Source organism: Hetaerina americana, unplaced genomic scaffold (assembly GCF_022747635.1).
Source record: "Hetaerina americana unplaced genomic scaffold, ioHetAmer1.1.p SCAF_15, whole genome shotgun sequence".
NCBI classification, from domain to species: domain Eukaryota; kingdom Metazoa; phylum Arthropoda; class Insecta; order Odonata; family Calopterygidae; genus Hetaerina; species Hetaerina americana.
This window is the reverse complement of record NW_027286625.1, coordinates 476,562-502,789: the sequence shown is the minus strand read 5'-3', so window position 1 is coordinate 502,789 and position 26,228 is coordinate 476,562. Positions and strand designations below refer to the sequence as shown.

Below are 26,228 nucleotides of genomic sequence, written 5' to 3'. Positions count from 1 at the left end.
TTATCTCATTCATGACCTTACTGGGCTTTAAGTGGCATCTGGGTTATGGATGAGAAAAATATTTCATTTTGAACAATTCCAATTCACATTTTGTCTCACTGAAAGCCTGTGTTCTCTACCCAAAATGATGACATTAAAGATGCATTGCAGTGCTCTACTCCAACAAGACATCAAACACTCTCCCCCATGAAATTAATGATGAAAATACAATGGCTTTTGGCAATATTGATGGAGTGTGATTTTGGAAGTTGAGGGAGAAACTACCTTCCTTCCCATGCCACTGGTAAAAACACTTCCAAACAGAGGGTGGAGTGAATAATTGCTAATTACTGGTGGATCCAGGTTTGGGTCATACCCCCCTTCCATGATGCATTAGATTCCAATAAATTGTTTAAAATCACCAAATACTCAATTTCCAAATAAATTTGATCTTAACAAAATTGTTGCATGAGGGTAGAAAAAGAAACTTTGCACTTCCACATAAAGATTTAATATGTCACTCACATTTAAGATTTAGTACACAGATTAAATTAATTGGTAAAGTTTTAATACACACACAGAGTGAAGTATTTAATCTTTTTGTGGAAGTGCAAAGTTTCTTTTTATACCCTCATCGTGAAGGAATTCCCCAGGGTTAAGCCTGAAACTGTTATGTTTTAAATTGTTGCATTTCAACCATTACTTGCTTTGGTCTTCTACCCTACTCATTCAAATCTTGGTCATTCTCTCTCTCCTGAAAGACAATCGTCAGCAGTCTTAAACCATACCTCAAACTACAGTTACTAACCTTAAGGTGGATTTCATTGGTGAGGATAAAGCTCGCCTAGTACTAAGCCCAACAATGTGAAATTCATGCATAAAGGTAGGGGGACAGTTCCTTTCCCTGTGTTGCGATTGGTTTCCCAGGAAGATTTTACACCTAAAAATTCACCCAGCTAGGGTGAAGCTGAGTGTATTCCCGGAAATCGAACCAGACTTAAGCCCTTCAGTCAGTAGACCAATGCTCTACCTACTGCCTCCCTACTACCACGTCCCATAGTAATCACACATCAAGCTGAATTCTTTAACGTAACCAATTAACCAAAATCTTGTTGGAAGGGAAATGGCATTCAATCATCTTAGGTCGAATAAGTTTTTATGTGTGTCATGATTTCCTAAATTTAATCAAGGTTGACAATATGGGGGCAAGGTCACAATTTCTAGTGTCCAATGAAATTGAGCAAACTATTAACAAAACATATTGGACTCAAAACTGCATATCTTGCATAAACATGCAAATTCCTGCACTCTTCATTGTTTCACATGTTGTCAACCCCAACAAAAAATTGCTATGGGAATTTTTACCAAATCATTATCAAACATATTATCTCTTGCTTTTACGTTTACTCTAACACGATCTCAGGACGTCGCAATTCTAGTTAATTTTGCCTTTGTGGCTCTTCATCTTTCTCTCAATACAGAAAATAAACATGCTATAACATTAACCATGAACTCGCTCCTAAATTTGTGAACAATGAAACTAGTAAGCCGATAAGATGGGAGTGATAATTCTCTTAAATTACGATGCACTTATACCACTATCAAGGATGCACAGTTAAAAACGGATACTCACCTTTTATCGCGAAGCAGCTCTCACAGCACGTTTTGCTCTCCTCCACCGTGATTACGGCTTTCTTTATGGAGACGAGATTGAGTCTTCATAGTCCCTTCTTCCGCATTACAATGAAGGCAATCACAAACATCCATACCCCTGGTGGAGAGAAACCCACCCAGGCGGAACTCCAACCTCTGGATTGGCAGGCGAGGACGTTACACCGCCACCACTGGGGCATGGTTTAATAGGAGTGGATAGGCCTTTTTGTGCTGACTAAAAGGCCGATAGCATGACTTTAGGGAAAAGATGAATATCTCTCACGGAAGTTTTCTATTCAAACATTTCGAGTTAAGGGCGGTTTGGCTGTCAAATAGTTCGCACTCCAAGGCCTTACGAGTCAAATCGGTGTCAGCGAACCGGAAGTCGCAAAAATGGGGTTCATTTCGCTCCATAATACAGGAGTTGTAAGAAAAAAGATCACGCAGCCTAAGTAGTAGTATTGTTGAGGGGAGGTGACCGACAGCTGAGGTCATTTGCGCCATAGGGGGTGGGTAGGAAAGGATGAAGGGGGGAGAAAAAACCCGGCGTCGGCATTAGTCTACTCTTTACGAAAGGCTCCAAGGGGTCCGCACCTTAACGTCCCATCCGACGGACGGCGTACTCACTCAAAGTGCCCTCCTCAAAGCACCTCAAGTAGAGATCACTGAAAATTATTCAATACCGCCGGGGTTTGAACCCGGGCCCTCTAGGTGGGAAGCCAGTACGTTAGCCACCTCACTATCTCGTTCCCTTACCGCAGCCTAAACATGGGCGTTCAATTCCAGAGATTTCATGGCTGGAAAGATTAAGTTCAAATGCCAGAGATAGATCTGAATATATCCAGTTTCACCTAATTGTGGTTTTCTGTGTGTGGGTACCAGCTCTCCGTGTTAAACTACAATCGGGGCATGGAAAGAACTGCTACCCATACCCTAACTAATATGTAACCCGAGCTTAGTTCGAGGTGAGATTAATCTTCATCGATCACTCTTTGTTGGTTTATTTCAAAATTCATTCCCTAAAATCAGCCAGTCGACGATTTATTTTTGTCCTACTAATGACAAGCAGCTAAAAGAACGCGTTTGAATTTGATTTCTTTCATTATGAATGGAAGGAAGTTAATGCCCTCAGGCTCCATTAAAAAATCACGCCACTATGTTCGGAGAGGAAATGAGTATAAAGAATCTATCTGGTTCAGGCTTTTGTGAAGACGTGGCTCACAAACTTAGGATTTTGTCTTTCACGACGACTATTACGGAGCGATGGATTATGGTCCCATTTTCAAATTTCCTTTGCCCCTCTTACTCTCTTGCACACATCCGGCTTTCGAAATACTCTGAGAGAGTGAGAGAGAAATACACGAGGCTGACGAACGATACATTTGGTAAGCATTGAGGCTCGAGTTCTCTTCCTTCGACGGAAAGCCATGATGTTGTAGGTAACAGATATTACGTATACAGCTGGTACTCACGAGAAGCGGATTGTTTTCCCAGTTTTGTCCAATTTCCTGGGACTTACTCTTCCATTTCCGCCAATCGAAATACTGTATCCCCACTCTGTGCATTTTCACGGTAATAAAAACTTACCTAAAATTTGGAATCAAAATTCGCGGTGTTTGGGCCGAGGTCAAAGTCTTATTGGTACAGTCAAAGCAGAAAAAATGTCATGTCATATGCATTTGTACAGAAAATTATTAAAAACCAAAAATTTTCCTTGGCCATATCACTTTTTTCTATATTTTGATTAGATTTTGTTCGCCCATTCACATGCCACAGGAATCAGGTTTTACAAGAATTAAGGGGAAAGAACTTAAAATTGCCTCAATGGCCAGGATAAAGTACCATTTTTATAAATCATAACATAGGAAAGTAATTTGATGGGTGTGCTGATGGTACATAATGGGGCAGTGCCAATCGAAATACTGTATACACAGGCCAAATAATCCCGCTTCAGCCGGAATTATTCCGCCCATGCCATATTCTGAGGTGTATGGGAAGATCTCCACCCATACAGTGAATCAGTTGTGGTTATTGATAAGTAGAGAGCTGGTTTGGTAGACGAGCTCCCAAAGTTGGAAGGCATTAGAATTAAGGTGCACAAGAGAATGGTTGTGAAAGTGTCTGCTTTAAGGGTGCTAAAGCCACTTCCAGATGAAAAAACTGTTTTTTTCAGTTAATGGTGATTTATAATACTTTTGTGGATGAATTTAGAAACTTACCACCGATAATAGAAATTCAGTAAAAAATCAAAGGATTCCCTTTTAATCATCTTATCACTGCCACTATGAGGCAGTGATAAGATGAATTAAGTGGCTGGATCCTTGCGGATTTGTAAAGACACAAAGGAATTATTAGTGAAACTTGCTTTGGAGGATTTTTTAAGCAGCTGAGAAACTTAATTAATGAGGCAAGAGGCATAGATTGGAGGCTTTTGAGATTTGGGAGGAAGAGAGGGAAAAGTGAATTGTCAGAAAGAACTACGCACAAGATGTGGTAAAAATGCCTGAGGAATATGGAAGATTGTTGAGAGCAATTTGTAGAAGGCAGGAAAAGTGGAAGCAGAAGATATTGACAGAAAGTAGATGTTGAAGTCCCTGGTAGTGGGGTCAGCAAGGTAGAGAGAGGAAAGGAATAGGCATACTGTGTGGTTTTAGAGAATGCATTGTTCTGTTGGGTGGGGCTTAGTCATCCAGCATTGTTTACTTTCTAGTAACCTACTAGACCACCAGACTATTGTTAATGACTAGTATTTTCAAAATTAGTAGCAGGTGATTTTAGAAGAGATTTTTTAACAAAAATTATTGAATGCATCCATCTACCAAAACTTATTAAAATTGAGATTTTTGTGTCAGAGTGAATGACATACCACTTACCTGATACCTACCTATTTCCAGCAAGCAGCAAACTGTTCTCCAAGACCCTGCCTGTGAATGATTTACCTGGCAGAAATATAATTTTACAAAGATTGGCAAAACCAGTATATTTCCTATATATTTTAGATTTTACGGCACATTACTTATGATGTTGAATCATAGCAGTTTTACAGACTTACATAATTACTGCTGCAATCACTTAGTCCTGCTATTTCATGAATCCTCACATAAAAAGGCTTCAAAAACAATAAGTTCAAAAGATAGTAATAATCAGATAATGTCATGTAAAATCATCACACATCAGTATTTTGTTTTCCGATGTGGTATGATAGACACTTCCAAGTTTTTTAAAAGACACTCAATATCACTACTTGCTCTCAGCTCTTGAGTTTTTATTCTCTTGGCATGTATGGATGTCATGGTAGCCATGAATAAGGTGAAAAAGACCTAGCTAATGATACATGACTGTTATTGATTATTTTCAAAGTTGCTATGAGATTGAATGATACCAGTGCAACATAATGCTGGAACATTATCCTCTGGTAAATAGTAAGTAATAGCCCTTTCAGTAATCTTGTCAAAGAAACCACCAAATTGCAATCCAGGAACCATTTTGATGATTGTAACAACCTCTAGCATGATGCTGCTATGGCATATAGGAAGAGATTGTTAAAAAATTGCTCATATTTGGTCCCACTTTTGTCTTTAAAAATTCAAGACAACTGTTCTAAAATGTGATGTAATGTAAAAGTGAAAAATAATTTTTGTTAGTGATACGAAGTTAATAAGGATTAGGCATGCAGAAAAGAATGCTTAGCAGTAAAACTTACCCCCACTATTGATGCATTTTCGAAATGGAATGATATTTTGTTTCATGATGCAAAGGCTAAATCATTTCTTCATTTCTTTCTATGATGCCATACACACACCTGAGTGACATATCTAACTCAAGCTAAAAGAAAGGATATTGCTAGGAGTAAGAATAAATTATTATATTAATCATTGTGAAAACATGGATGAAATTGTAAAAACCACTTCTCATTCAATTAATCAAATCTAATGATCCTGATAAAAGCAGCTCTCATCAGAAGTTCACTCTACAGACATACATAAAACAAAACCATACGTCTAAATTCAAATAAACATAAACAATTAATTTTCCTTTCCTCTTTATTTAAAGAAATTCCAACTAAATAGTCAAATCACTTAACAAGTTTTGTTATCAAATATCATTATAACACTACAGGAATATAGAAGATGTAAGTATCTGTTACTACATCCCAACATTATTTACAGATTCATAGAATCTATATCATGTGTATTTTGCCTGATGATAGAATTAAAATGAAGTCACACAGTAGCAACACTGCATGTTATCTACAAGTTTGCATGGCCATTTAGGCGCTTCCTAATACAATAGGAAGCCTTATAAAATTATCCTAGCGAGAGATATGTGATTATGTTGAACACTGAGTATAAATAACTATCATTTACAAATTTACTCTGCCATGTGCTCACCATATTAAATGTATCCATTTCAATAAAACTGTTGAAAGAATGCTTTTTGGCATATTTCTATTTTAGTTCTGCTGTCCAACTTAAGTGAATAAGTCTACCAGGTATATTTCACATATGCCTGCTCTTCCCTTTTGCTTGCAATGTTAAAGGAATATTTTGACATAGTGAACAATACATATCCATCGATTTGAACTTAGTTCAATAACCTACTAGCACCATAAGTCATGAATAAATTAGTTTTATGCATGATTTCATACCACATCCATTCTTTTAAGGAAAAGAAAAGTGTGGAAAGTAAGAGTGAATGGTTTTTCTTTTGGAATTAGAACAACAGCTAATATCTCACTAGGTACCTAAATTGGCATTCTTGTAGCAACTTCTCACACCTTAAGATACTACAAAACACATAGCTATTTATAAGCCCCCTGAATTCAATTCTGTTCGCACATGCATAAATAATATGATTCCATTCATTTGAAAACAGACCATACACATTAAAATTGAGGCACTTATGCTTATTACTTCAATATTCATGTGACTCAGTTTACTCCTCAGGCAATAAGATCTTCTTGGAATGGATCAAACACATAGGTGTGTACTTAATCCTGAAAATTCAGCCACCCAAATACTGGTAAGAAAATGCTTACAAAAGCTTCATAATCTTGTGTGTTTCTAATAATAAATTAAGAGTAGCAATATAATCAAGCATGAAACAACTCACTCCTTATAAATAAACAAGCAAATAATTTAAAGTGGCATATATTTTATGATGGCCACTCTTCTGTGACGGCTGTACAAAGAAGGACCATGAAGTTTCTTCCTAATTCATTTTAGCATTTCCACTTCCTGACTTCCAAACTAGTTGGTTGTCATTATCCTTTAAAAACGTGAGAATGCATAATATGAATTAGGGAATTCCTCGTTTCACAAAGCAGTCTCTAAAGCTAACTTGGAGGGGGATTTCGCTTTAGAAACTTGAATGGCTTCCAAGATTGATTTAACCTTAGGGCCCAGCGAGTTGTCAGGGCTTATTTGCCTCCTCTGTTTGCTCAACAATGCACCCAAGGTTGGAGATGGGGTATGCAAAATGGTTTTGGTCACATGATTATTCAAGAATTTGCTATTATTATGATCAGCCAACTTATTTGAGGGAAACCACTGAGACTTCCCAAGAATTGCTGAAGGTGATGAAAGCTCAGGAGACTTGCTGATACCATTGACCTGTGCTCCAACAACTTTCTTTGAATTGGTGAAGGAATTCTCCATTAACTTACTACTGGGTGAAATCTTACTCTGAATTGTATTGGCATTACCATTTTGCATGTGTGTTGGCACAGCAGTTTTCTTGTTGCTGCCTTTCTGATCATTCCCTATTTCCTCCCCATCTTTATCTTCTGGGATTGGTGATGAAAGTACATCGGTTCTAGGAGAAGCAAACCGACGAGCTGAGCCAATTCGATTCCGTGGAGTAACGACATTGTTCATGGGCAAAAGATTGAGGCACCTTGGATTGCCATTCATGGGCACTGGGGATGATGAACCATTGCCCGGGGTGTTGCCTACAGATCCACCAAACTTGCCCACTTTCAGTCTTTCTGCAGCAGAAACCCTGTTCCCACCACCATGCCTCTGCTGAAGGAGTAAGCGTTTAAAGTCTGTGCGAGACGTTGGAGGTGTGGATGCATTACAGTTACCAGCCCAACTCAGCCTTGTCCCTGCACTAGAATGCAAATGATTGCTCACACTTGGTGGGCTGGAAGGTTTGGCATCTGGGGGTGACCAACTGTGCCGGCTCCCTGAGACTGCTGTTGGGGCACCAACGAGGGAAGATTCGGAGCTGCCAGGAGAGAGGCTAGAATGAGACCCTGGTGAACTGCTGTGAACTGGACTGTCTAAATCAGTTCGAATGTTCATCTTCTTCTTTGAACGATGGATGAGAGCAAAGAACTCATCAGTGGGCATTGTGGATTTTGTGGTAAAGAGAGGCATCTGCTCAATATCCTTTGCCTTCTCATTATTGGAAGGAGAGCTTTTAGTATTCGCTCTCACTCCATTGTGAGCTGAAAATGTACTTAGAGGCATTCGGGGGATTTCATTAATTTTTCTATCTTTCTGACTGATGGGACTTGAGTTTTTAATAGGCGACATGCCATCAAAATGCCTGGGAAGACTACTTGCAGTTTTTGAAGTGGGTGTAGATGAAGTAGGAGCAGCAGTGTGCATGACATTGTGGTTTGAATCAACGAGCCATCTTTGACTTGGATGATTACTGGGGCTAAGAGTTTTGAAACAATATAGATCTGTTGTAGGAGGCTGTTGTTTGTCCCCATAAGGAGAGGATGGAGGATTGTTATTGTTTGAGACAGGAGGTGATTTGTTAAAGAAATGATGAGATAAGGCATTAGTTTTTGTTACAGATGAGTTCAAGGGATTCTGGTCACAGTAATCTGATTTGTAATTATTGCCTGGATTAGGAGTGGAGCTCCTAGGAGCAGTTTTTTGGGTGTCATAATTACTACGCCTAGTAGGTAGGGTCCAATATGCTTTAGGTTGGAAAGATGATGGATTTAAACCTCCGTGATTTAGTGATGATGTGGGTGATAAGTGATTCATTGTAGCAGGAAGGGCCATTTGATTGTTTTTCCAGTGTTGCTGTGAGGGATGAGGTGATAACTGCTTCTGCATTGGATGCATATGAGCCGGCTGAAGCCAACTTCCCCCTGAAATATGAGGTGAGTTGTTAGTAAGCCACCAAAGGAGAAGTTTAAAAAGTTATAATGACTCTAAAAGCTTGCAAAAACTGAAGAATTAGTCACAATAAACTCCAATTGAATACATTCTACTAGCAAAATTCAAGAGATATTTGCAGAGCCATTTCAAAATCATTGAGCATATAAAGAATTTTATAATATGAACAAAAATTTTGACTTGTATTTGATTAAAACGACAAAATCTAAACGGCTTTTGAAAAATTAAGAGCATGCCACAAGCAGTTACTTTGTGCCTGACTGTTATTTAATAAGATTACATTTTGAGTTAAAAATTATAAAATGTCTGGCAGATAATTTAGCAAGGTTGGATGTATACATGAAAGCTGATTTGGGGAAACACCTTCACCTCAAGGTGAGGCTGAAAACACAGGAGTAGTTATGATTCCAAGCAGTGGAGATCTGTATTATATTTGGATTGATATTGTTAATGCTCTTTTATATATACAGATATTGACAATTCCTTGTTAATACATTTACCAGTTTAAGTAAAGTTATACCAAAGTATAAAAATGTAAATTCCAAATTACTGGGAGCTCCAAATTATAAAAACAATAGCCAGGGAAAGAAAGCCACATGGAATTACTGTTGGCATCATATCAAAACAAGTTAAATTTATACTGTCCCCCTGTAAGTAAGTATGGTGCTTCAAGAAAATTGGACTTGATTATTTTGATACTGCGCAAGTTAAAAAATAAGCAATTGGTATGTAGGTATCTACCAATTTTTGAACCTATAAAACACCTCACTTTGACAAGTGAATGTGTGTCAGTATCATAGAAAGTAGATTGTTGTGAATTTATAATAAAGCAACGTCACATTCCATCTTATAGATAAACATCAACAAAATTCCTCTGCAATGCCTAGTGCATGATTTTATTATAGAAGTCAGCATTTACTCTGGGATTTTTGTGACTCCAGGATTGGACCTCTCAGCTATGGACCATGAGTTTATTTACTTAATCTCTCTACGACATAGTAAATTATACTTTTATTTGGTTTGCTACTAGCAAAATTACTGTGAAATGTCTACTTAGTTTCACCAGGAGTAACATATTATCTAAGGTGGCTGATCACACAACAACAGTCACACACAACATTTATATCTAGACTGTGTAAAGGTATTCTAAATTCATCAAAATTCTTGACAGGTTTGAGAATGGTAGGAGATGAGAGCGACAACTTAAGATTAAATATTTTAATTAATATACAGATAATTCAACTATGAAATTATTCTGCAATATATTTCCTGAGATATTCATCACTAATCACTCCCATGATGACATTCAATTTGCACCAAATTGCAGGGGAATTATAACAGGACGAAATGAACGATCATCACAGCTTGGGGAGAATGGGAGGGAGTTGTTTCAAATCTTACTCGGCTACAGAAGTTTGAATGCACACCGGGAAAGTTCAATTTCCTCAAGCATGGCTACGGAGAAATATTTCTCATACAGGTATAATTTGATGGAAGTGTAGCATGTGCTCATACTAACTTCTTTTGATAATCAGCCATTTAGTAACAAAGGAAGGAGGCAAAAGGTTCACAAAATAATTAATCTTGAATTATACAACATACCTTGAAGTTTTGGAAGACACATTTTTCACAACTCTTAAAGATAGAGCCCAGCCCGCACTCCAACATACTCCTAGTCCCTTCTGAATAAGGCAGTGCCTGGACCTGTGATCCCTTATGTTAATGCCATTTTACCTTGAATGTGTAAGTGTGAAAATGTATATATATATATATATATATATATATATATATATATATATATATATATATATGCTTTTGTAGACGTAACACGGAAGTGCCGAATAGTACAATACACAGTAACACACAATATAGAAACACAAAAAAAGAAGAACACTCACACGTTATTTCTTGATATTTCAACGGAAACAATCCGTCTTCCTCTGAAGATATAGAAGTAATGATTACTTCTATATCTTCAGAGGAAGACGGATTGTTTCCGTCGAAATATCAAGAAATAACGTGTGAGTGTTCTTCTTTTTTTGTGTTTCTATATTGTGTGTTACTGTGTATTGTACTATATATATATATATATATATATATATATATATATATATATATATATATATATATATATATATATATATATATATATATATATGTTTAATATGTGTGTATTTACAAAAGTATTGGGATGGTATTTCTCTAAAAATTACATAGTAGAATTTAGAAGAATTTGGAATGCATTGAAGGAGTTCTTATTGGTTGTGTGTGTCAATATCTGCTCATGAAAAACACCCAAAGCACTAAAAAGAGAAAAAGCATTTCTGGAAGTATACACTAATTCACTAATCTAGAAATGAAAATTTCTCTAAGGAGGACAACTAATGTAATCAGAATCAGCTACCAAAATTCCAGATCAAGCTATTCAAATTTTCTGAAAAATCAATCAATTCATTATACTCAAACAAGCACCAAACACAGGCAAAATAATCTATTGTAAGGATCTTTTTCAAACATTCCATCTGATTCAATTAGGGTATACTGATAGTGACATATAATCATTTGCTATGAGTAACTGAGTTATTTAATTTTAATCTTGAGTGCATTGAAGGCATGTGTGTGTTCTATGCAATTTATCTTATGTGATGGTGGTTTGGAGGAGAGCATGCAATCAAAACAATACAAATCCATAAATCCAGTAATAAATAAAACAAAGGAAAACAAAATTTTTCCCACAGATAATTTTATATCAAACAGTTCTTTACAAAAGTAATAAAATGCTCAATGTTGAACAAGAAATAATACAAAATTTATATTCGATATGTAATCATTCCCTCCACTCTAATGATTAGTGTAAAATATTTTAGTGGACCTTTCATTAGGGAAGTTTCTTTATACAAATTTAACTAAATTGCAGCACAGCCCAGTCAATCTTTTATGACTTACACATTAAAGCCATAAAAAAGACATTCAGCAGGGCTCAGAGAACCCTTAAAAGTTCAAGGAATAATTGTCTTTATACACTGCAATGTGAATATTATTTTTTATAATACAAAGAAAAGAATACCATTGTTAGTAGAATTATGGGGAAGAATGAATGACTGCCATAGTTTTAGGATATTAGATATATGAAATTTCCCATAACATGGCCATTAGATTTCGATAATTAAAACAAATTGACTAGTAACATTGATGCTATATAATTATGGCACACAGCTGAGGTCAATGCTAAACATAATTTGAATGATGAATCAATGGTAGAAAATTAAGGCAATGAAATTCTTTTGAAATTTATGGTGGAACAGTTATCTTAAATTAATGATAAAGCAATAATTAATGTTATTGGTTGAATGAAAGAAGAAAGTTATTACCATATTGAAATAGCGGCAATATTATTTGGCGGGTATATCTAATAATGACAATGATTGATATTGATGACTGGATAATATGAGTATTGATATAAAACATCCGTGAATCACGGGCAACATTTAACAAATGAGTATGCAAACATAATTGCATTATGATTTATTGCAAGGATGTTGGAAATGAAGAAAAAGTAAATGATCTGATTAGAATTGTATTAATTATGAAGCAGCATGATATTAAGCAAAAGTGGGGTCTTGCTGAAAATAATATAAGGAATCCAGGGGAAGATATTTCCAGGACTTTCCTATACATTCCTACATATTGCAAACTCAAATGATTTGAAAATCATTATTATGTATGAACTCATGTCGTACTTTATCGAAATTACATAATCTTTGCAAATGTTCGAAATAATAGTGGTACCTAAATATAAGCACCATATTTTTGTACTACATATTTAATGAAAACAATCAATCACGCGACTTTTAATAAGCCCACATGATAGTGATAAAAAGTGATATAAGGTTCCCATCCATTCCGAGTTATACAGTGCATAATAGGTTGGCTTCCAGTAAATTACAAACACTTGTAACAGATTACTTTATGTCTGTGCTGTGCACTGCTTGTTGACCCATTGAAATCACGTATTTTTATTAATTTTCCAGCCATTTCTATACTTCATTGGAGTATTATCAAAAAGAGCATGAGAACCAGGTCCCTTTGGTTATCAGTTTACAATTGAGTTCACCATTCATTTTCAAGAACAAATTTCTGAGCATTCATATAAGAGATACAGAACTAGTGATAATAAACACTACATTAATCAGCTACCCACCTTGAGTAAAGATTTTTTATTTATTTTTTGCTAACATGAAATCTGGTCACCCTATATATATGCTCTAGCTGGACAATTCAAGTGGCAGTAAATATGTACCGCAAAAGAAATCATTTAAACTAGGGTTGCCAGACCTCTCTTACTTAATGGGAGAGTTTCAATACTATTTTCTCAGTTCCAAATTTACAAGTCAAAATTCATTATATCTCTTAATTTTAACAACATCCCAAGCAGTGCCAAATAGTGTAAAATGTGTACAAAAAGCACATACAAATACACTAGTCTCAAATGTGCACTGACCATGCATTGATAATGCATATGAAACATAAATTTGTGCAGAGGGCAATGCTCTCCAGCACTGCTGAATGTTCTCAGCATTGATCTATCAGTACCACATCAGCTGGAATATTTTTTTGGTGCATGAAAGAAAATATCTTTATCTCATAGCACATATATAAAGCTACCTTGGATGATAATGATATAAATATACATGTGAAGACACAGCAAAACCTTACTGGCAGATTTAGGTAATATTTGAAGGAATTACAGACCACTATGTTAAAGCAAAAGAAAAACTGCAAAATCTATCCCACAGACTGCGGCTCACAGCCATCCCAAAATCTTATTTACTCACTGAATTACGTGAGAATCTCAAGCAAAAATGTCTGTAGATTTAACTAATAGAGCTATTGAGTGGAAAATTTCAGGGTTTACATATGGGCTGGCTTATGAGAAGAATGAGCTTTTCTCTCTTTCCTGGGTATTTATGTCAATAAAAAAATCTTGGATTTTCCACATTATATTTGTAACTTCACAAATAATTCCTGCTTACTAGTGATTTGAGATTTCATATCTAGGCAGGGTTTCATTTTATGCAGCACATAAAGATAAAAAAATCCTTAAATGAAGCTTCAAAATCAGCTTGACAAGATATTTACCCAAAAATCAATGGTTTATGGAGTGTATGGAAAATTGATTATGAGCAGTCATGCCCAAAATTGAAATAATTGAGTTTCACTAGAAAAAAGTGCAATTTCTTCCTTCCCTGCTTGAAATACTCATATTTAATATGCAGATAAAAGGCAGGAAAAAAGTGTCTTCATAATGTGCATTAAATTTGGCACAGAATGCACCTACATTATACATGGGCAAAGAACATTAATGTAGTTCTGCATATGCATTAAGTGCATATTTTATGCACTACAGTGCTGCTTGGGATGTAAAAATCTTCAATTCATATTAATTTTGTAGCATAGTAAACATGGTTGACTGAAGCCTTAACGTAAATTTTTCCAAAAAAGTGTATTATTGAGCAAGCATATTGTATAGTAAATTTTAATCAGGCAGAATATTTTTTTAAACTCTTTAGGTTTGTTCAACATGCTTGCAATTCTTTCCATTGCATTCTTCTATTAGGTCTTTGCCATCAACAAGCATGTCTTGCATGTACTGCAAATAAGTGAGAGAGACAGTGGCCCTAATAGGGGATTATTTGTGCTTTTTACTGTCACGGGGAAACTAAACTCCTTGAATTAAGTTAAACAATTTTTATGAAATTTTGCTTTTTACTTTAAAATACATAATGTTTTGCTAGCATATGCTTTTGTAACAGAAAGTAGGAAATTATATTCTCCCTGCCATATAGACAGTCGAAATTTGAATGCTATCTCGAAGGTTTAATAATTTGCTTACTCAGAGTATTTAAGTTGCTTCCCTAGGTGAAATTTTACCGACCCTTAATAGTCTGTCTAGGAATCTTGTCCTATTAGAACATTCCTATAGTGAAATTTCAAAGATTTGATCATGACATGCTGATGTGTATAATAAAGGCTCTTTTTTGCATTAAACCAAAACAATAAGCAGGAGAATCATTAATTGCAGGAATCCACCATGTGATTACAGAAGATGTTATGAGTGAAAGAAAAGAAGCAAACAGTAAAACCACTCTTTGTCCACAGCTACAATTCATGCCCCAGGACCAAAGTTTGTGCATTAGAAATATTCATACTTTTATATACAAAATATAAAATTATAAATATGCACCTGAAATCAATACAAAGTTGACATTTGAAATTCATTCATTATTTGTAATGATAATATTACTTGAAGTCAAGCATTGTTTCAACAACTCATACATTATAACGTTATATAAGTGCTATTCATTCAAAGAAATAATAATGGAACATAACAAGTATAAAATTTTCAAACCAAACACATTGTGCAAAACAACTATTAATGCTCAAATAATAATTGGAGAATGTGCAAAATTTGATTAATAGTGCCAAGTGCTCTAATTAGACTAAAGAATGCATCAAATGAAGCAATTATTTACAGACTCACATTTAGCAGAAACACATAAGGAAAACACATACAAAAATCTATACAGAGTTTTTCTATTAGTATCACAAGACTAAAGGTAATACTTGCAGTAGGTATTCACAAATATTCAACACTTTTTTTCGTTTCTACTCCAAGGTTACAGTGATATCTAGGAAAGGTGAACAGGTATTTTCAAAAATGCATTGTTATGTGTCTATGCTACTGATATAAGTATCAATCCATTTGTCAGGTGTTTACAATCACTACCATATTTCTGTGTCATTACCCGTGTCAAGTACTCTTGCACGTTCAGTATCTTTGGGCACTAATGCCTTATTTTCCACAGCACCTTTACCTTTGTTTGCTTCACAACTGAAGTTAGGAAGTCCATGATCTGACCTTACCAGCAGATCAGGATCAACTTTTACACGTGCTTCATAAAATTTACGACTTTTGACATTTGTATTGACACCAATCTTTGAGCCATCATATCCTTTTTCCAGTCCCTGACAGCCATTGGTTATCCCACCTTTCTCCCCATCCTTCACCCCATTACTTCTGTCACCAATGACCATGCTTTCCTTTTCCCCAAACTTGGAACCAGGGAGGGGAGAATAGTTGGCCAACCTGTAGCTCTCATTCCGAGTGAGCTTGCACAGTTCCCGACAGGGGTCGATGAGGTTGTAATCAACCATGGTCCTTGATGGAATTGGGCTCTTACCTGCTTTGGGGGACCTCATCACGGATGGTGATCCACAACCCAACTGCTCCCTTCTCATCTGCATGTTCACATAAGCTCCTTGGTGAGGGAGCTTAGGTGAAACAGGCCCAGGTAGTGCAGTGACTGCAGCCTTAGTTGGCACTGCTTCTACAACTGGGGATTGCTGCTGGTTCCCTGGCCGGATGATGAGGCGGCGCCCAAGATGAGTGGGTGATGTCACTGGAGATGCTAGAGGAGCAGTGACTGGTTTTGATGGTGGGATGTTGTATGAGGCAGTGGAGTTGACTGGGCGAATATTAGTCTTGGGGATGCGATTTGGTAATGGAGACGCAGGTGAAGGACTTGAAGACCTGACATGCGGTCCAGGTTCAAATGTGGAAGTGGGTGCTTTACCATTCTTCCATCTTCTAGTTAGACTATCTGAGGAATACACCACTTTACCTTCAGAGTCTAATGTAACTCTAGCCCCCTGTCTTCTTTTATTACGTTCTAGTGAACTGCCTGGAGAGGAAGTGCTACCTTGCATGGGGGGTTGGTGGCGCACCATTGGATTTGCTGTAAGTTCATTCAGTGACACATATTCCATATCCCTGAAAGCTGGAAATGTCTTGGCTGAGGTTACAGGAGGAACTGGGTAACCCCTGGCTTTCTCTACTTCAGCAATGGTTACATATTCACCATCTCGATCATAATCCACTGGATTAGACTTATGGGTAATAGAGTCATTGTCTGTTCCTCCTGACTTCCCTGCACCGTGATATTTTACAGCTCCAGCGGCAGAAGATAGAACACCTTTCACCATACCCATTATATTAAAAGGTTTTGTGAGAGGACCTTTCTGGTTTGGATGCAAATTACTTGATTTTGACTCTTCTTTAGACTGAACTTGTGATTCATCTTTACAGTTGTTTTGAGTAGTCTTGCTATCGACATTTTCTAGATTGCTATTAGTGTTGGTGCTTGTCTCCTCATTGCCTTCAACTGTTTTCACAGTGGCATAGCCAGTGGAGCTAACATTAATCACTTGAAGTTTTGAGGAACCGGTTATGGATGAAACTACGACCCTGGATAAGTTATCCAAGCTTCCACCAGATTTGACTGAAGCAGATGTGGCTAAGCTATTGGACTCCAGGTTAAAGCATTTGTTTTTCTTAGAAGGAGATCTTGGGAGGGTGTTGTAAATAGGTGCAGGAGTTGTAACTTTACCACTTCCTCCTTCGTCATCACTCTGTGGCGGAGTGATGACACACATGGAAGGTATTCTGCTCGAATTAATTGTTGTCTTTACCCTTATTCTCTCAATTCTTTCGACTCCTTCGAGGTCGGATTCTGAGAATTCGTAGTCGCATTCGTTCCAACCAGTTCCCCAATTTTGCCCGTTTTTTCTCACCGTATTGCTTTTAGTAATTTCAGTTTGGGCATGTGATTTTTCCTTGACATCTGTCTCACCTGGATTTAGCTCCACTGGAGAAGAGGTAGGGGAAGAGGAAGCTGAAGATGATGAAGTAGTGTTGTGCCCACTGTCAACTTCTTCATTGTCATCATTAGGTATAGCATGAACCACCGCTTTGGTGATTGTTGTAGAGTGATTGTTAATGTTATCAAGGTCAAAGGAACTGACAGATCTACATGGATGCTGCCTCTGATCGGTATCCAGTGAACTCTGTCTTGGAGGTACAGCAGGCCTGTCTCTGACCATAAGAGTGGTGCAAACAGTTCCAGCTGAGCTTGTTGTGGTGCTGGTGCTGCCTTTGCCAAAAAGCTCATACTCATTTTCTGCAATAGCAGACGAAGTGTTGTTTGGAACTTCAACGGGACCGTCGTCATTACCCATGCAACCACCAAGGCCACCGTTAGCTATAAACGCCGCGACAGTTGCCGCTTCCTCTTCTCTCAATGTCTTCAGACCACTGTCCATGTGGAATGACGTATAGTATCCCTCCGTGTCACAGGAATACACTGAACTCGTCTCTCCGTCATCAGCAAATGGTATTGTGACAAGATCAGGGGTTAGAGTCCCTTCGGAAGACGTCGACATCGCCCTCGCAGTGGAGGATGAATTTGGAACGGAAGAAGAGGAAGAGGTGGGTCCAGGTCTGGAATCGTGTCTTCTCCTCGGATGCCCTGTTACGGAAGCGGTGGAAGTAGAATCTCTTCTTCCTAAAGAATTGGTGGCCGAAGATCCACCGGAAGACGAGGCAGTCGACGATGCCGAGGAAGTTGCTGCTGAACATGAGGTGGTCGTCGATGGCGGGGCAGTTGACACAGACGACGCCGGAGGTGGCACCTTGATGGGCTGAGGCTGTGGTTGCTGTGTGGCCGGTTCTTCCGATTCCAAGGAGGCCCTCGCGCTGGAGCTGCCACTCCAGTTGCCAGAGGAGGAATTAATGGCTGTATCAGCTGAGCCTGGGCCTTTACCAGAGGATGACCTGGAGCTACCACTAGTTAAACCAGCTCTCCTCGCAGCACCTTGCCTCAATTTCACAGCCATGCTCATCGCACCCGAAAGGGTTGATATTGGCAAGGACGTTGAGCCTCTTTCCCTTCGTCTCACCACTTCATAAACGTTTTGGTCCGCGGGATCTTCATGCTGACTTTCACGCCCCGCGCTCCTCGCCCTTGAAACAGCCGCCATAGACCCTCGGAGCTTACTCCTCGTCCACTGCCGAATGTTCTCGAAATGGGATTTCTTGTCAAGAGCTGCTGATGCGGGTGCAGAGGAGGCCGATGATGACATGCCGATGCTAGTCACTTCGGCGTCTGGTATATCAGGTGACTCCGCACCGCCGCTCGTTCTGCAACGGAAATTTGACAATGTTCGAAAAAAGCGAACATGCATAGAGGAAACTCGATTTAAAGAAAGCTTTATAGGCAACGCTCAAGCTGGAATACTCCACGCCAATTAAATGCCAGGTCATAAAGCTCCAAAGCAAAATCAGAAGCAGTTATATGTGATACACCATTTCGTCTCATTCCAATCCTGGAAGCCTCCCTTTCCTTCATGGCAAGACCTAACTACCCTCCCCCCACTGTGAACCCCACTAATCGCCTTTACTGACGCTTAACACCCTTCTCCTCCTTCCCAATCACAACCCCTCCTATTTCCTCCCCCTCTCCTTCCCCCCCCCCCTCTCACCCAACCCTTCCCACACAAGAATGGTATATAAATGGACCGTAACTTGACTAATTTGTATCTGATTATGACGCCTAAGGTTTGAAAATACAGGTATTTTCAATAGATTAAATTTGAAAATACATTTTGTACTTAATTTAATGATCATTCAATTAAGAAAAATTCCTCATAGTCTCAGGAAATTAGCTGATTAATTGGAGACAATATGAAATATCTTTCATTGCCAGTACAGAGCAGAGTTTTAAAGGATTAATTTTTCGATTATAATTAACACTATCATAATTAAACTGCTAAAACAGAATTTAAACGATGGCTTAAAACAGATAGATAGATAGTGGTCTTTATTTGGGCGAAATTGAGACCAAATGGTCCCTTCTTCCATTTAACCCAAAAACAGGACAGCTTATTAGAAGAGATAGTCACTACGTATCAGCAATTATGTAAAACCTCAACTCAATTGCAAAAAATAAAATGGAAGAACTACAATTTAAAAGTTGAAAATAATTTTAAGAAATTTAGAGTGTTAAAGAAAGACATTACAGAAGGCGTGTTTAAAATTGAGGAATTATATAATGGCTTCCATTAAATTTAAGTGATACATAATAGGGTTTCAGACTGTTTCTCAGAAAGCTTGTCCCAATGAATATAATTATGCAATTTGCCGAAAATATGGAGCCTCAGGGTAGGCAAATCATTTGAGATTTCTACGAGAAATACCGAATGTGCAGGGTTTTATGAGCAGGCTGGACGGCGAAACTTGACGATTCGTGACTTCCGTCGAATGATAGAAGTCACGAACGAACTTCCGTGAGTTTTTCTCTGCCTCCAGTTCCTTACTCATTGGAGCGCCACTCACCCGGGGTTCTCCAGAGCGGCGGCCGCTGCGGACGTCGACGGCCCCTCCTCGCCGAGAGCCTCCCTCAGCTCCTTGTCCCCGGTGCCCGCGATGGTGTTCCTCCTCTTCCTTCTCCTCCCCCTCTTCCCGCCACCTTTGGTTCTTCTCTTGACCTTCCCCTCATCCTCTGGTGGGCAGTTGACGTGCGTGAGGGAGCGCCGGAAAAGGGCCATCCGATCGAAGGCCCTCCCGGACACATCCACCATGACCATCTCGGGCTGGAACCGCATGGCGACGGCGTTCACCTGCTCCTCCGGCGAGGGAAGACGGTGGTCTGGCAGTTCCTCCTCCAGCTCCGGCTGAGGTGGCTGCTGTGAGTCGGGTTCTGCCGGGGGCATGGTGATGGGCCGGTGCCGCTCGATCCTAGGGGCACCCAACGTGACGGTGGGGGACCCCAGGGCCTCCGACGAGGTCCATCTCCGGAGCTGAGACAAGGAAGCGGGCTATATATTTGATAGAAAGAGAGAAACATTTGGGCTCGTATTAATATTTTTCGCATTGTACACACAAGAAATTTCCCGATACATGGGGTGATGGACTAATGTAAACATGAACAATCCACGTACAGGGCAACCCATAGGGCTAGTAAGATGATCAGAAACCAAATTAGGAATGCCTAGCTTCTCTCTATCCAGTTAACATTTTAAAACACGTTCTACACTTTGTAAGGTCACAAAGAAATGCAAGAGTACTCTTTATTTCACGACGGAAAAGTTGGGTTATCTGTGCAGCTTATTCTAGGGCATTTCAACCTTGGGACATGGTGATATCCTAGAGATGCAGTTGGCCGAAGGCTGCCTCAAGGCGTAAATAAATGACATCAACGCAAAAAATAATCGGTAATAGGTGAACAGACTGTGTCGATTTCCATGTGGATCTCGGTTCATTTATTATCCTTTCTTTGACAGTTTTCTTTAAATTCACCAAACACCATCTCGTGCATAAAACTAGATTTGGTTTTTTTATTGTCATAAAATATTTTGGAATGACTGTTTATTCGTTAAAACCGGATAGAATAATCCCATCATTTTTAGCAATTTCATTCTTACGAATTTATCATACTGTCAAAATTCCCTCATTTACGCACGACGGTTCCAAATCTATATAGGAATTCAAACCTTGGCGAATCTTAATGCATAATGATATATCGAATATTATTTCCCGGGATAACTCATAGTTAAATTTAAGCGTGAGACGTCTTTCAACTAATCTGGTCAGTAATTGCCCCAACACCCAATAGAACAAATTGCTTTGGTTGTTTTTTCATGAGGAAATCCATCCTCGGACAATTATAGTATCCCTTCAGGTCCGTCGGAGTTTGTCCTCCGTCATCTGCGATAACATTGCCCCTCTGCGTCAAAAGATTATTGCGAGGCCTGCGTCGGAGAGGCTCGAAATATTTTACTGTTATGGGCGAAACTTAACCTGTAGGAAAAATGCAACTCGTATGAGTTAATTTTGAAAAGTTAAAAGTTTAGAAAACTACGCAATCAGGAACGCTGACATTAGGAATCTTTATTTCCAAGGAAGTTTGCGACAGCAACAGAAGAGAAGAATAGACAGAACCATTCAAAGTACTCGCCAATTAAATAATAGCATATAGTTTACTTCATTTCACGATCAAATCACACAATGTTTGGTGATGACTAATCGCCCGATGCCATACGACCCCGTGGCCACTCGCATGGTTATACGTGGGTTTAGGCGTAGGAAAATTCAATCTCCGTTAAAAGTTTTCGCATTGATATTAATTCTGCGGGCCCACTCGGCTCTGTGGACACGCACAGAGCAAGCATTAGTTGCCTCGTTGACTTTTGTTTTATTTCCGGTGGCTTCAAAATTAGTATCACACCATTCAGTTGGCGCGGACTAAAACTTGTTCCATTAATAATGGATCTAATGGAGAAAAATAACGAGAGGGTGCTCAGCAGCAGAAGGAGTACCTACAAGCGAGATTCGCTCGCTTGAACAATGAAGTGAGCATGGCGTAATTAATCAGCTGGCAGCTTGACAGAACGTGGGGGAGCGAGGGATCATATAAAAAGCATCATGATTTCGAAATGATAAATGCGTATGGAAATAAGCGTGGACGAAGCTTCCTTGAATGTACATTAGATACCCCTCACAGCAAAGGAAAAATTAACGCATGATATACGTCAGTTAAATTGCCGGAATTCCTTCTATTCCAGTAACGTATACCACGTCCTTAATTGGCAACATAGTGGATCAATATGTAGAACGTTTTGTATAGCTGAAAGCTGAAGGTTGCTTTTAGGTCAAGAGAAAAAGACTGAAGCTTCAACTAGGATCTCATACACACAATGGGACTAGAAAAATAATATTTCTCAAACAATAAATGGAAAATGATCCAAAAAACCCTTTTATAAACAGAACTTTATTATTGAGACTACATATCTAAATATACCTAATAACCATCACACATGGACAGTCTACTTTATTTCCGCTCTTTTTTACTGGTGTAATATGTGGCTAAAATATTGCTTCAAGACCCAGTTACCATTGGTCATTGTAACCAGAGTAACGTGGCACCATTGGGAGACTTTTCACATGTTATTTATCAAAGGAAGAGTCCCGTTAAGGAAGTTGGGACACGCCATTCATTAGATCACAGTTTATAAATTATATACATTTCAATTTTTTCAACCGAAGCAATGAGAGAGTATTTATAATTCTTCATTTGGAGCAACTTAATCAAGGAAAAAAATCAGTAGAAAATGCCTATGTTATCGCCTTTTGATCTAATGACCAATAATCCGAACAAGATTACAGCATGTAAGGGACTCCGTCGCACGGAATGGAATGAGATCACCTAGCGAAATGCGCGATACCACTGGGGCAGGGGGGAGGGGAGGTGAGTTGTAAGCTTTCTGTCCGAGGAACCTAGATTGATTGGGTCCCTCCGGGAGGAGAGGTTGATGCCTGCCTAGCACTACGGGGGAGGTCAAAGGGCGCATTGCTGATGTGATGGAAGTGCTCTAAATTAAGGTACCGTCCTGCGAGTGAGAAGTACTATTCAATCGGAGTACCCTCGTACCCTCCAATATTCCATCAATAGCTACATGCTATATCAAGCGAGTTCGAAAATTCACGAATTGGGACATCACACCTGTGTAGTTTGATTTCAGGGAGCTTACTAAAAAGACATGAGGGCATTCCGGTGTACTAAATGTTTCAATGCCAACTTTCATGAGCGTTACATTCCAAAGCAATGGACACATTTTACTCGACGCACCACGATTAGCAAGTAGTTTGAATACTGCCCATTACTGAAGAATTTAACTTTCTTTGGGTACATTATTTAGTTCTGCACGCAATGAATTGGAGTAATTACATTTTTTTGTTACTTCATCTTTTGATAACGTCCTTTTTTGCAATATCACGGCTATGACGTCCATTTTTGTCACACATGCTGTGCAAATAAGTGAAATGCTCCAACTGCTCTTGTTTACGCTTTATGCTATAAATTTATGACCTTTGGATCTGTTCAACACAAAGACATGAGTATTTTGATTAAGCTAGGGACTGGCCTTGAGGGAAAAATGCGTACGACTACTGAAGTTGAAGTAATTGTGTCTTGTGTCCCTTTGTGGCCTCCGACTGTTTCGGGGACAGAAATGTAAATCCCCGAGTTATCGCCTTCATTGAAACGAGAATTCCCGAAGATCATTTCCTAAAGGGATCAGTCGAAAACGAAGTTTCCCATCAAGAAGACTCGGGGAGGTGCGAAATAGGTTTCAACCAAGAGAGACTAAGAGGCGGAAATATGAAAACAACAGTAATCTCCTGAGAGATGTCATCCGGACACGACCTCATGTGGTCCTCGACTTTTTCTGATTCCCCTCCCCCACCTTTGCTTGTGTCCCCTGGCCGACCTTTTACGACTCGCCAAAAACTGAACACCTTGGATCCAAAAATCACATCACTCTCAAACAACAAACAACTTCCTTTCTCTTTCCTCGGAACAATCCCGTATCACCTCGAGTATCACGATTACTTTGATTTCTAGGTGCTTATTAGACCCGTTTGATAATCTCACGGCAACATGTGAGATTATAATACGGGTTTCCCTGCATTCTCACTTTTAATCACCATCAGACAAGAAACTCGAGTACAAAGTCTATAAACGTTTCATTCCCTCTGGTGTGTTCCGAGTTGATTGCAAACCAATCAAATCAAAAACGACCTGGATCCCTTGGGTTACCCTCCAACTGAAGGGTTATCATCAGAAAATCTTAATCATCTCCCCGCCTACTTTAATTCCTAGCCCCGTAACTTGCCTCTCTCACCATTTCCTCCGAGCGTAAAAAAGCACTATCGTGTGGGCATAAAAGGAAAAACGTGGCGGATGAAAACTTCTTTCGACCCACACCCGGAGGAAAAACTCACCACTGATGACTGTAAATGTGAAGGAAAAATGTATCCAATGGCTGGATGACACCACGAAGAGATGGGTAGGGCGATGCGATCATCATTTAACAACATCTACAGTCGATAAAAAGGAAATATCGAGTTGGCCACGATTTATTCATTTAGCGATAATTTTTGGCTATAAGAAGCAATATCGACCAATTTCAATGCCCATTAGACCATATCAGATATCATCCATATTGACGATACAACCATATACAACATGCACAGAATCGACGCTTGCGGCCACGTGGAAGGATTATCCTATATTTATGTGCATGCAGAACATCATCCAAGTTATCTGCATATTACTTTCGATAGCACTGTTAATATCTGTGGAAGAGACATTTTTTGGCAATTCTGTGGAAGAGAAATATTTTGCCCCAGTGAAAATATTAGGTAGGCGGGTTTGACCATATCATTGGATATGGATAGCCCGTCTGCCTAATTTTATCGCCATATCTACAATCTCGTCTGACACCGTTTTCGCTGTTACTCAGTTGCATTTCTCCATTATATGCATAGTGAAAAATATACACACAGCAGTTCTACAATTAACATTTAAAGCCGATCATGGTATCGCCACTGTGTGGCATAATCAGGTGATGTTACTACACAGTGGCGAAACCATGATCGGCATTAAATATTAATTATAGCATTGCTGTGTCTATTTTCTATACACAATCTCGACCATAACTCACATATACATGAGTGTCCATTATATCATAACGAATACAGCCCATATCGGCCATATCTACAAATACACGGTAATTATCGATACTCGATGGATCGGTTCATTAAAATAATCCATATCGACATGGTCGATATGAAATAATATCGAGTGTCAATACACCGTCATATTTCACGCCTCAGTAACCCTACGGGAAGACAGGGATTACTGGGAAGAATAAGAGAGAACCGAGCCAATTTGGCGGTCCCTGTAGGTCCATCAGGGAAGTAGCGGAGGAGGGATGGGGCGAATGGGCGGTGGGAGTGGTCGGTAGCTGGGGTGTACGCAACGGACTACTAAATGAGTCTCAAGGCAGGCGATGGAAAAGGTCGAAAGGATGAGTCAGGAGTCCCCTCTTGGAAGGTTGCTAGAGGGAGGGAAAAAACTACTGAGGATGGCGATCTCATTATAATTCAGCTATGCTCCATGTCACCTCTCTGTCCCTCTCCCCACACCCGCCTGTTCAAGACGCTAGGTGCATCCCCAAAGTGTGACAGCGGCAGGGGCCGAAGTTCTGTGGGAGTTGATATGATGAAAAGAGGGCCGGAGAAAGGAGTACCCCCCCGTTTCTCATAGAGGACACTAACTTCAAATCTTCTGCTTTGCGAACTCCATCACATTTTCTATCTTATTGAAAATCAATTGAATGAAATTAAGAGGTGTCTGTGTCCATTTCCATATAAATTTAATTTATGCACTGTAAACGATGACCAAAGACTGTGTGTCCTTCAATAATTATTGTCATATGCAAGTTATTTACAAATCACGGCTTTAAAGACATTATTGATCTGGATAAGTATCAAGTAAATCCAGGTGTATTATTATTCATTACTTCATATGTTCATACAAATAGTAAACTCATACGAGCATTATGAATACGAACAATGCATATATTACCTTTGCTTGTATTAAGTGAAATATGTGACAAGGCTCTTCATTAATGATTTTTAAAAATAGGCAGATCCCAACGACGGATGGAACTCAACACGATTGCTAATTCATGCATTTTTTTTATTCACACTGCCCACTT

At 38.9% G+C, this 26,228-nt stretch overlaps 1 protein-coding gene across 1 annotated transcript; it reads right to left on the bottom strand.

The window, feature by feature from the left end:
* Positions 1-6,947: 6,947 nt before the first annotated feature.
* On the bottom strand, positions 6,948-25,220 carry LOC139686856 (pneumococcal serine-rich repeat protein-like). Its single transcript, XM_071583932.1, has 6 exons — positions 25,170-25,220; positions 20,002-20,483; positions 17,630-18,807; positions 17,485-17,578; positions 15,559-17,376; positions 6,948-8,508 (listed from the first exon to the last, which is right to left on the bottom strand). The coding sequence occupies exons 1-6, from the start codon at positions 25,218-25,220 to the stop codon at positions 6,948-6,950; spliced, it is 5,184 nt and encodes a 1,727-aa protein (XP_071440033.1).
* Between the last annotated feature and the right edge of the window lie 1,008 nt (positions 25,221-26,228).

Coding starts and splice junctions, on each gene's coding strand:
- LOC139686856 (XM_071583932.1), bottom strand. CDS start 25,220: ATGGCCGATATGGGCTGTATTCGTTATGATATAATGGACACTCATGTA. Junction 18,808..20,001: donor GCCGCTCTGGAGAACCCCGG/GTGAGTGGCGCT, acceptor TTTCCGTTGCAG/AACGAGCGGCGGTGCGGAGT. Junction 8,509..15,558: donor GGTAATGACACAGAAATATG/GTAGTGATTGTA, acceptor AACTGCTCCTAG/GAGCTCCACTCCTAATCCAG.